General features: G+C 43.0%; 2 protein-coding genes across 7 annotated transcripts in view; one reads left to right on the plus strand and one right to left on the minus strand.

Moving 5' to 3' along the window:
• fam185a (family with sequence similarity 185 member A) overlaps nt 1–12177 on the plus strand; it is an 88819-nt gene extending 76642 nt beyond the window's left edge. For 3 of the 6 annotated variants that reach the window (XM_041202531.1, XM_041202534.1, XM_041202533.1), the window contains 2 exons: nt 6670–6822; nt 8400–12177. In XM_041202531.1, coding sequence (XP_041058465.1) covers nt 6670–6822; nt 8400–8518 — 272 coding nt within the window. In that variant the 3' untranslated portion in view covers nt 8519–12177. The remainder of the gene's footprint in view (nt 1–6669; nt 6823–8399) is intronic. The other 3 variants (XM_041202532.1, XM_041202535.1, XM_041202536.1) reach the window with 2 other exon arrangements.
• An 84-nt stretch (nt 12178–12261) lies between these two features.
• The window catches only part of fbxl13 (F-box and leucine-rich repeat protein 13), a 255100-nt gene continuing 251642 nt past the window's right edge, over nt 12262–15719 (minus strand). The window contains 1 exon segment of the mRNA XM_041203120.1: nt 12262–12400. Coding sequence (XP_041059054.1) covers nt 12262–12400 — 139 coding nt within the window.

Raw genomic sequence — 15719 nt, forward strand, 5'->3', positions numbered from 1 at the left:
CCCATCCCTGATTGCCATTTGGAAGGTGATGGTGAGCTGCCTTCTTGAACTGCTGTAGTCCATGTGGTGTAGGTACAATCACAGTGCTATTAGGAAGGGAGTCCCAGAATTTTAACCCAGTGACAGTGGAGGAACGCAATATATTTGCAAGTCAGGATGTTGAGTGTCTTGGAGGGGAACTTCCATGTGGTGGTGTCTCCATCTGTTTCCTGCCCTTGTTCTTCTAGATGGTAGTGGTCGTGGGTTTGGAAGGTGCTGTATAAGGAGACTTGGTGAGTTCCTGCAGTGCATCTTATAGTTGATACACACTGCTGTCATTGTGTGTTGGTGGTGGAGGAAGTGGATGGGGTGGCAATCAAGCAGGCTGCGTTATCCTAGATAGTGTTGAGCTTCTTGAATGTTGTTGGAGCTGCGTTCATTCAGGCAAGTGGAGAATATTCCATCATACTCCTGACTTCCACCTTGTAAATGCTGGACATGCTTTGGGGGAGTCAGGAAGTGAGTTACTCACCACAGGATTCCTAGCTTCTGGCCTGCTTTTGTACCATAGTATTTATATGGTTAGTCTAGTTCAGTTTCTGGTCAATGGTGAGAGTGCTGAAACCAGAATGTTGATAGTAGAGGATGCATTGATGGTAATGCCGTTGAATGTCATGGGTGATAGTTAGATTCTGGAGAATTCAATGGAGATGGCCATTGCCTGACACTTGTGTGGTGCAAATGTTACTTGCCACCTGTCAGCCCAATCTCGGACATTGTCCAGGCCTTGCTGCGTTTGGACGTGAACTGCTTCAGTATCTGTGGAATTGTGAATGGTGCTGAACATTGTGCAGTTATCAGCGAACATCCCCACTTCTGACCTTATGATGGGAGGAAGGTCATTGATGAAGCAGCTGAAGATGGTTAGGTCTAGGACACTACCCTGAGGAACTCCTGAAACTGAGATGATTGACCTCCAGCAACCACAACCATCATCCTTTGTGCTAGGTATGACTCCCATCAGCAGAGGGTTTTCCCCTGATTCCCATTGACACCAGTTTTGCTAAGGCTTCTTGATGCCACACACAGTCAAATGCTGCCTTGATGTCAAGGGCAGTCACTCTCATCTCACCTCTGGAATTCAGCTCATTTGTCCATGTTTGAACCAAGGCTGTAATAAGGTCAGGAGCTGAGCGACCTGGGCGGAACCCAAATGGAGCATCAATGAGCAGGTTATTGCTAAGCAAGTACTGCATGATAGCACTATTGATAACCCCTTCCTCCACTTTACTGATGATCAAAAGTAGGCTGACGGGTTGGTAATTGGGTGGGTTGGATTTGTCATGCTTTTTGTGTACTGGACATATCTAGGCAATTTTCCACATTGCCGGCTGGATGCCAGTATTGTAGCTGTACGGGAATGTTTTGGCTGGCACCGTGGCAAGTTCTGGAACACAAGTATTCGGTGCTTTTGCCAGAATATTGTCAGGGCCCACTGCTTTTGCGACATCCAGTGCCTTCAGCCATTACTTGATATCACGGGGAGTGAATCGAATCGGCTGAAGACTGGCACCTGATGCCGGGGGCCTCCGGAGGAGGCTGAGATGTATCATCCACTTGGCACTTCTGATTGAAGATTGTTGCAAATGCTTCAGCCAAATCTTTTGCACTGATGTGTTGGGCTCTCCCATCATTGAGGATGGTGATTTTTGTGGAGCCTCTTCCCCCGGTGAGTTGTTTATTCATCCACCACCATTCATGACTGGATGTGGTAGGCCTGCAGAGTTTGGATCTGATCTGTTGGTTGTGGAATTGCTTAGCTCTGCCTATCACTTGCTGCTTATGCTGCTTGGCACGCAAATAGTCCTGTGTTGTAGCTTCACCACATTGACACCTCATTTTTAGGCATGCCTGGTGCTGCTTCTGGCACTCGCCGTTGAACATGGGTTGATCCCCTGTCTTGATGGTAAAGATAGAGTGGGGGCTATGCTGGTCCATGAAGTTATGGATTGTGGTTGAGTACAATTTTGCTGCTGCTGATGGCCCACAGCGCCTCATGGTTGCTCAATCTTGAGTTGCTAGATCTGTTCGAAATCTACAGTGGTAATGTCACACAACATGATGGAGAATATCCTCAATATGAAGGCAGGACTTTATCTCTATAGGGACTGCGTGCTGGTCACTCTTACCGATACTGTCATGCACAAATGCACTTGCAGCAGGCAGGTTGGTGAGGATGAGGGCAAGTATGTTTTTCCCTCTTGCTGATTCCCTCATCACCTGCCGCAGACCCAGTCTAGGAGCTGTTGTCCTTTAGGACTTGGCCAGCTCAGTCAGTAGTGGTGCTACCAAGCCACTCTTGGTGATGGACATTTGAAGTCCCCCATCCAGAGTATATTCTGTGCCCTTGCCACTCTGTGCTTCTTGCAAGTGGTGGTTTTTACAACAATGGTTTCATGGTAGTCATCATCAAACTTTGAATTCCAGAATTCACCACTACCATGGTGAGATTCGAACCTGGGCCCCCAGGGCGTTATCCTGGGTCTCTGGATTACTAATCCAGTGACAATGCCACTACACTACTATTCCCTCTGATGACTCTCTTTAGATTTTTCCCCTCCCCGAACTGGATCTATTTGGTCTGGTGCTGGTAGGGGCTGAAGTCTTAATTGGTTCTTTTCCTGATCATCCCTGAAGTTTAGGAGACTACTTACCGGCAGAGAAGAATTTTCTTCCAGTGGTGTGTGTAGACACTGTAGTGCCTGGTAGAAGAGGGCCAGATATGACTGCTTAAGTCATTTATGGAATGTTCGGTGCTACCAAGAGTACAATGTAGAATTGAATGTTTATTTTGCTGAATTAATATGAAGTTGCCAAAATATCTTTTGCCTATTCCTCAATGGGCTTCCTTCACTCAAATAATTTGAAGGGTCTCTTCATCCTTGTGGATGAGGTGTCATAGGCTGGATAAGAATCAAGCAGGCGTTTCATTTGAAAAGAGAATGAAGAGACCCTTTGAGCAGAAGGAGGTGAGACTACATTCTACATGTTGTGAAATGCTGAGCAGGAAGTAAAGAAACAACTTTGAGTGAATTGGTGAGAAAACATGCCACAATTTTGCAAGTGACACAAAACATATACCCTTGGTAACCACCTAGTTAGAGGTACTTTTTTAGATGTTTGAGAGGGTTAAGTGGTGGAAGCATGCTTTACAAGTTGCATTGTAGATATGGCAGCATGATTTTGGATTGAGAGCTTGCTGCATGATTAATCCAACCAGCTGTTTGCTTTCAGTGGGTACCATAATGTCAACAAAATGATATTTAAATCACTGAGACGTGGTTGAGGGAAGGACAGGATTGGCAACTCAACATTCCAGGATACAGAATCTTCAGGCGAGACAGGGGAGGAGGTAAAAGAGGAGGAGGCGTTGCATTATTAGTTAAGGAATCAGTTACTGCAGTAAGGAGAGATAATATCTTGGAGGGGGCATTGAATGAAGCTTTGTGGGTAGAGCTTAGGAATAAAACAGGGGCAGCCACATTGTTAGCTGTTTATTATAGACCCCCAGATAGTCAGTGGGAAATTGAGGAGGAAATAGTGCACAATTTGTGGAGGTGTGTGAAAACAATAACAATAGGGTAATTATATTAGGTGATTTGAACTTTCCCAATATTAATTGGGATAGACATAGTGTTAAGGGCTTGAATGGAGTGGATTTCTTGAAATGTGTACAGGAGAACTTTTTAGGTCAATATGTACAGGGTCCAACAAGGGACGGCGCAGTGCTGGACCTAATTCTGAGGAATGAAGCCGGACAGGTGGCTGAGGTGGTGGTGGGCAAGTATTTTAGCGATAGCGATCACAACATGGTACAGTTTAAGTTTGTTATGGACAAAGAAATCGACAAGTTGCAAAAAAATGTTTTGGATTGGGGGAGAGTGGATTTTAGTAAAATAAGGCAGGATCTGGCCAAGGTAGACTGGGAACAGTTATTTGTAGGGAAATCTACAGAGGAGCAGTGGGGGATGTTCAAAAAGAAATGGGGAGGATAGAGTCTCAACATTTCTCTCTAAGGTGATAGGTAGGAGTAACAAGCCCAGAAAACCATGGATGACCAGAGATATTCAAGTTACGATGAGAAGGAAAAGAGAGGCTTTTAGCAGGTACAAGGGAAGCAAATCAGCAGAGGCATTATTGGAGTACAGAAAGTGCAGAGTGGAGATTAAGAAAGCAATTAGGAGAGCAAAGAGAGGATATGAGAAAGCTCTGGCTGGTAAAATTAGGGAAAATCGCAAGATATTCTATAAGTATATCAATGGGAAGACGATAACCAGGGAAAGAGTAGGGCCCATTAGGGACCAAGGGGCAATCTAAGGGTGGAGCCAGATGACATCGCTAGAGTGTTGAATGAATACTTCACATCCGTCTTCACCCAAGAGAATGAGGATGAAGGTATCGACCTCTGGGAGAGAGACTGTGAGGTTCTTAAGCAAATTGACATAGGGAGTGACAAGGTATTGGAGGTGTTGGCAGGCTTAAAAGTGGACAAATCTCCAGGTCCAGATGATTTATGTCCCAGACTGCTGAGGGAGGCAAGGGAAGAGATCACAGGGGCTCTGACCCAAATTTTTAATTCCCCTCTGGCCACGGAGGAGATGCTAGAGGAGTTGAGAACAGCTAATGTGGTTCCGCTATTTAAGAAGTGTTGTAGAGGTAAGCTAGGGAACTACAGGCCAGTGAGTCTCACATCAGTAGTAGGACAACTATTGAAGAAAGTTCTGAAGGAGAGTATCTATCTGCACTTGGAGAGGCAAGGTTTGATCAGGGATAGTCAGCATGGCTTTGTCAGAGGGAGGTCATTGCTAACAAATTTGATTGAATTTTTTGAGGAGGTAACCAGGTGAGTAGATGAGGGTAGTGCAGTTGATGTAGTTTATATGGATTTCAGCAAAGCCTTTGACAAGGTCCCACATGGGAGACTTATAAAGAAGGCAAATGCACATGGGATAAAGGGTAATTTGTTAAGGTGGATTCAAAATTGGCTTAGTTGTAGGAGGCAGAGGGTGATGACAGAAGGCTGCTTTAGTGACTGGAAGCCAGTGTCCAGTGGCATACCACAGGGATCTGTGTTGGGTCCCCTATTATTTGTCATTTATATAAACGTCATAGATGACTATGTGGGTGGTAGGATTAGTAAGTTTGCGGATGACACAAAGATTGGCCGGGTGGTTAACAGTGAGGTTGAATGTCTTGGGCTACAGGAAGATATCGACAGGATGGTCAAAAGGACAGATAAGTGGCAGATGGAATTTAACCCTGAAAAGTGTGTGGTGGTATACCTTGGAAGGAGTAATTTGACAAGGAAGTATTCAATGAATGGCATGGCACTAGGAAGTTCTGAGGAACAAAGGGACCTTGGCATGTGTGCCCGTAGATCTCTGAAGGCAGAGAGGCACGTTAATGGGGTGGTGAAAAAGGCATATGGGACACTTGCCTTTATCAATCGAGGCATAGATTACAAAAGTAGGGAGGTCATGTTGGAGTTGTATAGAACCTTAGTGAGGCCACAGCTGGAGTACTGTATGCAGTTCTGGTCAGCACATTATAGGAAGGATGTGATTGCACTGGAGGGGGTGCAGAGGAGATTCACCAGGATGTTGCCTGGGATGAAACATTTAATTTATAAAGAGAGGTTGGATAGACTTGGGTTGTTTTCGTTGGAGCAGAGAAAACTGAGGGGGCGACCTGATCGAGATATACAAGATAATGAGGGGCATGGACAGGGTGGATAGGGAGCAGCTGTTCCCCTTAGTTGAAGGGTCAGTCACAAGGGTGTATAAGTTCAAGGTGAGGGGCAGGAGGTTTTGGGGGATGTGAGGAAAAACTTTTTTACCCAGAGGGTGGTGATGGTCTGGAATGCGCTGCCTGGGAGGGTGGTGGAGGTGGGTTGCCTCACATCCTTTAAAAAGTACCTGGATGAGCACTTGGCCCATAGCCTTGAATGTTATGACGTGCCAAGTGCTGGTAAATGGGATTAGGTATGTAGGTCAAGTGTTTCTTACATGTTGGTGCAGACTCAATGGGCCAAATGGCCTCTTGTGCACTGTGATTCTGATTCTGTGATCACTGTACTGGAATTAAAATCACTTGCTGCTTGAAAAGCTGCAGTAAGACAAATTCCTAGAACCTGACCTCTTTTTATCCAACCCTGGGGTTCTGAGGCCAAATGTATTTGTCCTACCACTGCTATCATGGCACAAATCAAAAATTAAATCTGGTATGTATGGCTCAGCTACCTCATTGATAAACTTGAGCCATCAGGAGATCTCAAGGGTGTATGTCTTATTTGTTTTTCTATCAGAAACTGGGTATGGAATATTTCTCTTTCAAGTCTCAAAATTAACATTTCAGTTAATTTACAGCTCCTTTTAATGTATAGTCACTGCTTGAAACCAGTTCTGACACGATAGCTTCCTTACAGTATATAATTTGCAACTTCTTGCTTCAAGGAAGTTACTGCAATTGTTGGTGTAAAGCAGTATTTTCACCTGTGAGACAGTATTTTTGGCTAAACTTGTATACAAATTGTCTGTACTAATATTTCACCGGGACTGGGCTATTGACAGTTTTAAGGTGCATTTACATATGTTTTTGTGGAGTGTATTTTTTTTTAATCCTTTCCAAAAGTTGTCATGATCTTGGCAGGTTCTATCACATTAAAAGTGCCCAAAGCTCTAAGAGCTGAGTTACAGCTATCAGGAATCACAGTAGAGGTCAGTCCTGAGATTCAGTTGGAGGACATTGAAAGCAGCACACAACAAGATCACCAAATTATTCATGGTAAGGTGAACCTTTACAGAAATAAATTTAAAGTTAGGTGTAAATTTTCCATTTACAACAAACCTTAATTTAGCTTGAACTGTTTTCTTCTATCTTTTGTAAGACTAGTGTGTTGGAAAAACTGCCCCATTAAATAATGGATTCTGCAGTATACTGTTTTTGGTTCCCAAATTTTTGCCTCTGGCAACAGGTTGGCTAAAATAATTGAAAAATTAAGTGGTAGAAGTTTTCTTACCCAATTTTCCACCATTCATTGTTTTTGTTTCATTATTAATCATGATTCTGTAACCTTTGTTCCCCAAACTGTGCTGATACTCACCTAAGTTATATCAGGCCATAAATTCAAGGTGAGGGACAGGAGGTTTAGGGGGGATGTGAGGAAAAACTTTTTTACCCAGAGGGTGGTGACGGTCCAGAATGCACTGCCTGGGAGGGTGGTGGAGGCGGGTTGCCTCACATCCTTTAAAAAGTACTTGGATATGAGCACTTGGCCCATAGCTTGAATGTTATGACGTGCCAAGTACTGGTAAATGGGATTAGGTAGGTAGGTGAGGTGTTTCTCGTGTCGGTGCAGACTCGATGGGCCGAAGGGCCTCTTCAGCGCTGTGAGATTCTGTGATTCTGCAATAATTGTGAGTAATTCGAAGTATAATTTATTCCCATTTTTCCAGTCTTAATTTACAAACAAAATTTGTGTTTTAATCAGAAAACTCTAGTGGACAACTGGCACTAATATATACCCCACTGTTTTTGTATAGCAGTGTGTTGTGCCACATCACCACCCTTGAAATGAAAACCTATTTTTAATCTTTTAAACTTGTTTCACACCAGCTTATGTCTTGAAGATCATTGGACTCTTTTCAAAACATTGTGGTATCATTAAAGCAAATAAAATGTTATTTCCATAGACAGTCTTGGAGGGCACTTCCATCCCTTTGAATATGGAGAGTAATGTTAAAATATGTAAATTCTAAAGTGTTGGTAATTATCCAAGTGCAAGAAAGACATGTAAAAATATTTAGCAGGTCAGGCAGCATCTGTAGAAAGAAAAGCAGTTAAAGTTTCAGGTCAGTCACCTTTCTGATGAATGGCCATCAACCTGAAGCATTAACTCTGTTTCTCTTCGCAGATGCTGCCAGACCTGCAGAGTATTTCCAGCACTTTGTTTTTATTTCAGGTTTCCAGCATTTTCAGTATTTTACTTTAAAATAAAAATATTTGTTTATAACCAAACTAGTGTTTGAAATATTCAAAGTTTGTTCTGTCAAAATTAACTTTATTTCTGGAATGCAAATTATATAAATAAATATACACAGGCTACATTTTGTGAATTTTATTTAAACACAAGAGGTTTAAAATAAATCAATAACCTAAACAATTGAAAATAGATTATTTAAACAAAACAATGACAACTACAATACACAGCAACCTTGTACGTAGGGACAGTGGCAAGAGGTTTGCAAAGTAAAAATATTGCAGAAAGAATAAACAATGTCAGGACAAATGTGATTTGTGAGGTGGTAAAGTATTGTTATACATGCTTCACTAAATGATGCATTTTTCCCTTGTGATTTTAGCTTTTCTGAATGGTAGAGGAGAAGGTACTCATTTAATCAAGGCTCATGCAGTGCGTGGCATGCTGAACGTTAAAAGCCATAGTTGGATTGAATCTCTCAAACTAAAGTCATTACAATGAGTCCTTACACCGAGTGGATTTTTGTTTTCTCTTTATTGATGTGTCAAAAGTTTCCATGTATAATCATTAGATGCACTTGTAATACTTCAACTACAAATAAAATGATTTAAATCATGTTTATTATATCACCATATGTCATAAACTGTTCAAACAATTGACAAAGATTGATTATCAAATGTTTGCCAGTTTTTGATGATTTAATATTGTAACATTTAATTTCTTTGAATAAACATAGAATAAAGTGTTAAGCTGATATATTGTTTCGTGAATGCAGTCACCTTTTTGTATAGTCACAATCCTGGACCTGTACCTTAATTTTAGTAACTTTCTTAATAAACACGTAATCACAAAAATACTCAACAATTTTTGCCATATTGCTGATTCATTGTTAAAATGTACGTTGCTGCAAGCTTGTTTGATCTCTTATGTAAGCTACATGTAACACAGGTTACCAGCAAATGCATGAAGAATGTATTTGAATTACAGTGAAACTTGTACAAATGGGACATCCCAAAAAAAAAGAAACCTGCAAAAAAAAAAAGCATTTAGTGACCGTCCTAAATAACCGATACAGTAATCGATAAAGCTGAACCTTCACCATGGATACTCACAAATTTTTATAAACTATGGACGACCTTCAATGCACCAAGTCTGTTTGCAACTCAAAGCACAGTTAGATAAGTGCAAAGTAGCAACAGGCGAAAAAATGGTTTCTATTCTGTGGAATGGAGATCTCTTTACTTGCAGATTAGTAACACTTGCATGGTTTTTTTCTGGGGTAGAGAGGTTTCTCTGCTTTTATGGATGCTGGTTAAAGCACACCCCATTCCACAAAAGTCACGGTTTTTCAACCCACATAGATTGACTGGTACTGTCCTGAAATGAGACGTGGGTGTCTAAAGGCCTGGAAGCTCATTAGATTTTCTATGGAAGTAATATACATGGTGATCATTGCATTAAAATTCACTCTGCAGTCTACACCCCCTCCCCCATTCTGGATGTCACCCAACTACCATTGCGGAGGCTGAGGAGTCAGGAATTGATGGCAGTGACATTCAGGAGAGGGTATGAAATCTGAGTATCTCTGAAAATGGTGGTAGGAAGACACACATAGAATGGAGGCTTGAGGAGATGGAGACCAGGGTTTTGGGTAGCAAAGGTGACTGAGAAAAAAGGGGAAGGGGACTAGGAGACTGAGACGGAAGTAGGGAGAAGGTTGGGAGAATGGGTTAATGGCACCATCATTGTTTGCAGAGTCAGGATAAGTAGTAACAGCCATTACTGGGACTTGAACCCATCTCCCCAGAGTATTGTCTGGGCCTCTGGATTACCACTATGCCACTGTCTCCCCCATCCAGGTAACAATGCATACAATGACCTGCTATGATCCATGACCCAACCCCTGAGTTTCTGGTATGATCCGGCTAGGGACCAATAACATTTTGTTTAAAGTAGACAAAGTTTGAGATGCAGTACACTTGCTAAGAGAGTAAAGGCACAACATTCCACAGGATTTGAACAAAAATAAACTACAAGGTAAAAAAGATAAAACAATTTACAATCGCTATCTCATAATCTAATGTTCACAGTTAATATGAGGCACATGTGAATTTATAGGCAAACACACCACACTGTACGATAAATAGCAAATGCGACCAAGACAAATCCCACAAATTTCTCACCCAACCCCCCCCGCCATCAGTAAACACTGAGTCAACCAATCTCGCTGAAATATTGACTCCCTCACGAGGGGCTCCCAACTTTTCACTTTCGAAGATTAAGCCTCTGAATTCCCTCAAAGCTTTTCCAACTCTGACTGCCTCAATGACTGCACGCCTCCCAGGGTTTCAATCTTGTTTCTCAAGACACTGTTCTCCTGGATTTCCAAGTCTGCACTTACAGGTGCAATTTCAGCTCTTAAATAGCTGGCACTCCCCATGGATTTCACCAAGCTCCAATCTCCCCAGCTACACCAAGCTATAAGTGGCTCCCAGGGATTCTTCTGAGCCCCAATCTTTTCCAGCATGAAGCTAGTGACCTCCTTCCATTTTTCAGCTCCCAGACTTCTGCTGAGCCCTAACTGCACAGAGTTATAAAACAGCTCCTGGGACTTTTCCGAAGCCCCAGTTACCGACAGCCAGCTAACAGCAGCACATCTGTTGCCTGGAGCTTGCGAACAGCAGCACTTTTTCAATATGGCTTTTTTCCCTGCTCCAGAACACTCAATTCCACAGAAAGCACAGATAAGTTGAAACCCTAGAACTTTCTTAAGTCCACCCATCTCAATGCTGACTTGGCCTTCCAAGGCTCACTGAATGTTTTTAAGTTAATTGTAGCCCTAACTCCCAAAACAAAACAACTCTGGGCTGCATTCTTCTGCAAACAGTGTCGAAGCCTTGTCTCCAATTCTCCAGCTAAGTAAGCCCACCTGCTCTTTTATGATCTTGCTTTTCTTGCTGTTAACTCCTTAAGTTAACATGGCCCCAACCTTTTAAGTGTAATAGTCTTCAAACTTCTTTAGTTGTATTTATTTCATTTTCTACAGTTAAACTTTAATCTTCCAGGAACTAACACTTACCTCTAAATTATCACTGTGAACCTTGAACTGGAGATTTATGATAGACCATTTTGAAAATAAGGACACCAGATGCAGATCCCTTGGGTGTACCTAATTTACAGGATTCACAGTACTAAATAACATAGCTACAAAATACACATTAACCAAGATCCAATTTCAATCCCACATCTTTAGAGCATTGCCTCAAACTTAAACTAAGAGTACTTACTGAAAAGAAAGGTTTCTTTCTTTTAAAATTTATGACAGAGACTGAGTATTTGATCAGTGATTGTAAAGGGCTTTGAGACTGAGGTTGTGAAAGATGCTGAATAAAAATGGAAGTATGCATGCAATAAAATTTCATAAGCAAACTGTTATTTTTGAATACTTTGTCCTTTATTTGTCAGTTTGTTTTGAAATGTGTACATCCAAAAAGTAGTACAAACAAACCTTTTCAAAATGATTTAAGCAATACTTTGAACACAATATTGTAGTGATATTGTTTTTGGATGTTTCATTGGCAGAACTACTTTCATAGCTCAAGTAGTTATGTCCATAATAGTATAAAATCCAATGTTGCAGAATTTGAACTTTCTAACTTATGTGTGCACATATATATAATTTTAAAACAAAATGTCACAATTTGAAATCCAAAACGTTCAACCTTAAATTTTAGATGGAATGCTTGTCATACACAGTTGGTTACTCTGTCCAGAATTTTTTCAATATTTTTCACCATTCCTGTCCCCATTTTAACTATTATCCATTGATCTCACAAAGTAATGAATATTATAAAATAGGCAAGTAATTTTTTTGCAATGTTCATTGCATTATAACTGAAGGACTAACATAATATTTTGTTACCTTTGCAAGTTACAAAGAATTACATACCAGCTTAATTGTTAAAAACTTGTCTATTGACACATTTTTAAACATAATGATACTTTTATATCTACACTAGATAAGATGATTTTGGTATCTTTAAATAAATATAGTCCTAACTTGAACTTTTCATTGTAAAATTTATTTTTGATGCACAGGTAATCAAAAGTCATTGTTAAAGATACTGTCTATAAATGATTAAAATTATATTTTAAAGCTTTATATGTATATCTATGTGTATGTATATATATATTTTATATATATGTATGTGTGTGGATTTCTGACATTCATAGCGATTTAATGCTTAAGCATATTCTGCCTTTTCATCTTCGTCCTTGTTGATGATGAACTCATTCCCTTTATTATCATATCCAAACCATAGAGGTGGATTTTCGTCATTGTATTCCAAATGCTGAATATTGGTTACTGCTTTGACAGCTTCTCTAAATTAGGAAAACAAAACATTTATTAGACACAGTAAACAAATGCCACAGTGAAATGTGTTGTACAAATTAAAAGGATGTCATTAGTACAGTAGTGAGAGATGAACTTAGCTCAAAAGAGCAAGGTATAGCATCAGTTAGGGTAGAGATAAGAAATAGGAAAGATAAGAGGTCACTTGTGGGAGTAATTAAATAGGCCCCCTAACAGTAGTTACATAGGACAGAGTATACAGGAAGAAATAAATGGGGCATGTAAGAAAGTTACCACAATAATCATGGGTGACTTTAATCTACATGTAGATTGGGTGAATCAGATTGGCAAAGGTAGCCTGAAAAATGAGTTCATAGAGTGCATTCAGGACAATTTCTTAGAGCAGTACATTCTAGAGCCAATCAGGAAGCAGGCTATTCAGTGGCAGATTTCTAAGGAGATATTTAATAACTCGGCAAAGATTTATCATAGTAAGAAAGAAAGACTGTTTGAGAAGAAAACATCACAAGACCATGGGCAGAATTTTGATGTCTGCGTGCGGGGGAGGGCCTGACATGCCAACGCATAAAATGGTGTGCGATGATGTCGGGCATGTGTCCCGACATCACCGTATGCCATCACGATGTTTTGGAGCGCGGGCACGCCATTAATTAATGGGTCACTTAAGGCAGTAATACACAGGGATTTTTCTCAGCCCGTGTGATTTTCAGAGCATTGCATGGGCGCAACGGGCAGGCGGATAGGCCACATTTTTAAAAACCTCATCCATGGGCAGGAGAAGAGGGGTGAGTGGGCTCGCAAATGCGAGTTGTTAGTCATTTACTTTAGAAACTTACTGCTAGTTTGTGTGAACAGGAGAACTTCAAATCTCTTCAGAGCTGCTTTGACAGGAATAATAGACTTCAGGTCAGGGCTCTGGAGGAAACAATTCTTGGGGGCTTGCAGATTTCAGGCAGCCTTCCCTCACCTCGGAATGGGGATTGTGCGCTCCTCTGAGGAGGAAGAGGGCCAGAATGGGGAGGAGGCCTGGAATCCATATTCAGCCTCCAGGGGAGCCACCTTTGGGAGGAGAGGCACAGGCACAAGGGGCGTAGGGCCAACAGGAAGTCCAAGGTGGAAGGGACCGCAGAAGACGCCACTCTCATGCTGCCAGGGTTTATAGGCGGTGATGCAGCCACCTCAATATGTCTGAGGTGCAGTGCCAAAGGAGGCTCCGTCTCTCAAGGGAGACAGTAATCTCCATCTGTCAGATGAGTGGCCCTGAGATCAGCTCCGACTGTGGGTGGACACCCCATGCCAGTGGCGCTGAAGGTCACGGCTACCCTCAACTTCTATGCCTTCAGCTCTTTCCGGGGTCGGTGGGTGATCTTTGCGGAATCTCCCAATCAGCTGTCCACAGCTGTATTAAGCTGGTGACAGATGCTCTGTTCAGACGTGCACTGGCTTTCATTCACTACCACTTAGACGAGGCCAGCCAGGCAGAGCGAGCCAAAGGCTTCGCAGCAATTGCTGGGTTCCCCTGCGTCCAGGGTGCCATTGACTGCACATGTGGCCATCAAGGCACCAGCGGGTGAGCCGGATGCTTTTATCAACAGGAAGGGATCCCATTCCATGAACGTGCAAATAGTGTGTGACCATAGGATGCAAATTCTGCAAGTCTGTGCCAGGTACCCAGGCAGCTCCCATGACACCTACATCTTCAGACAGTCCCAGGTGCCAAGGCTCTTCAGTGCTGCAGCCCAGCTGGATGGATGACAAGGGCTATCCCTTCAAAAGGTGGCTCATGACACCTCTCCGCTATCCAAGAACAGAGGCCGAGCAGCCTGTACAAGGGCGGTGGAACCATCAGTCTTCTCAAGATGTGTTGAGGGTGCACTGCAATACCTCCAGGTCGTGTGTCATGTTGCATGTTGCGCTCTCCACGATATAGCACTGGAAAGTGGGGACACAGTGGAGGAAGAAGATGTAGACTTAGGTGCTCTGGCTGCACACAATGAGTCCAGTAGTGAGTCTGAGGAGGACCATGCTCGGGAGAATGCTGAGGAGATAGATGTTGACCCGGGCAACCTCAAGGGAGGCAGGGACACCCGGGAGGCTTTGATCCAATGACCACCTGAGGTCAATGCCGCTGTGAGGGCTTGCAGGTCTGAGCGCATCCCCAGGAAGCCCTGATTATTCTTCTTGAGTTGCATTGCTCATGCTCCACATGGCCTCCTCTATCATGGAGACCATGGCACACATTCCTTCATGTATCTCTGCCAGATCCTTCTGCACACCCTACTGGACTTCCAGCATCTGCTGCCTCAGGGACGACTCCAGAAGCACATCATCAGCCACTGACTGGGCATGTTCCTGGTCCCCAGCAGTCCTCCGACTGCCAGCACCCTGGGCACTCTCCGTCTCCGCCTGCACCTCAAGCAACTGTGAAGTGCCCTCACCACTGTACACCGGGACACTAGCCGACGATCTTATCCCCACTGAGGTGCTGATATCTGTGTTGGAGCCTGCCTTGCTGAGATGATGTGATGCTGGTGCATGTATATCTTCAGGGCCCTCAGGGGTCAGTAGTGATCCCTCTGCCTCCTGAGTGTGGGCGTGCTCCGAAGAGGCTGAAAGGAAGAACAGGACATTTGATTAATTGAAGTCATTACACTTTTAATGTGCATACCTGGCATCTGTATCAGAATGTGCTCCTCCTTCCATTATCAATGGGAAACCCATGTTGGATGCTGAAATCAATATACAATCAATAGTGGAATGTTTGCACTGACTGACGTTCTGACCTCAGTGCACAGCACTCTTGCCTCCCACTGGCACCCCAACCTCACTGCGGCTGGTAGACCTGGGTGCATGGCGCCTCTTCAGCTCAAGAGCCTCCTGCTCGTATCTGGTCAATATGAGTAGGTCCACATCCGTTCAGCATTATTGTGTGCGGTCTTCTGAAAGGAGATAGGAACATTGATTAGTCCACCCTATACCTGCATTACCATTGCAGCATGGCCACCCGCACCTGAGTTAAACATTGCAGGGCTCATCCAATTTGTGACCCCGGAGCCCATTACACTCATTCCAAGCAGCCAGGGCTGACCCCCTTGCCCAGATACTGCCTCCATCACATTTGCCACTCACTGTAAAACCTTCCAAACCAAGGAGCACTACCACCTAGAAGGACAAGGGCAGCAGACCGATGGTTACCCCGCCACCTGGAAGTTCCCCTCCAAGTCAGTCAGCATCCTGAGATTGAAGTATTTCGGCCTTCCACCACTGCGCCTAGGTCCAGATCCTGGAACTCGCCCCCAAAACAGCACTGTGGGTGTATGTGTACCA

The sequence above is a fragment of the Carcharodon carcharias genome, chromosome 13, assembly GCF_017639515.1.
Source record: "Carcharodon carcharias isolate sCarCar2 chromosome 13, sCarCar2.pri, whole genome shotgun sequence".
Classification (NCBI taxonomy): domain Eukaryota; kingdom Metazoa; phylum Chordata; class Chondrichthyes; order Lamniformes; family Lamnidae; genus Carcharodon; species Carcharodon carcharias.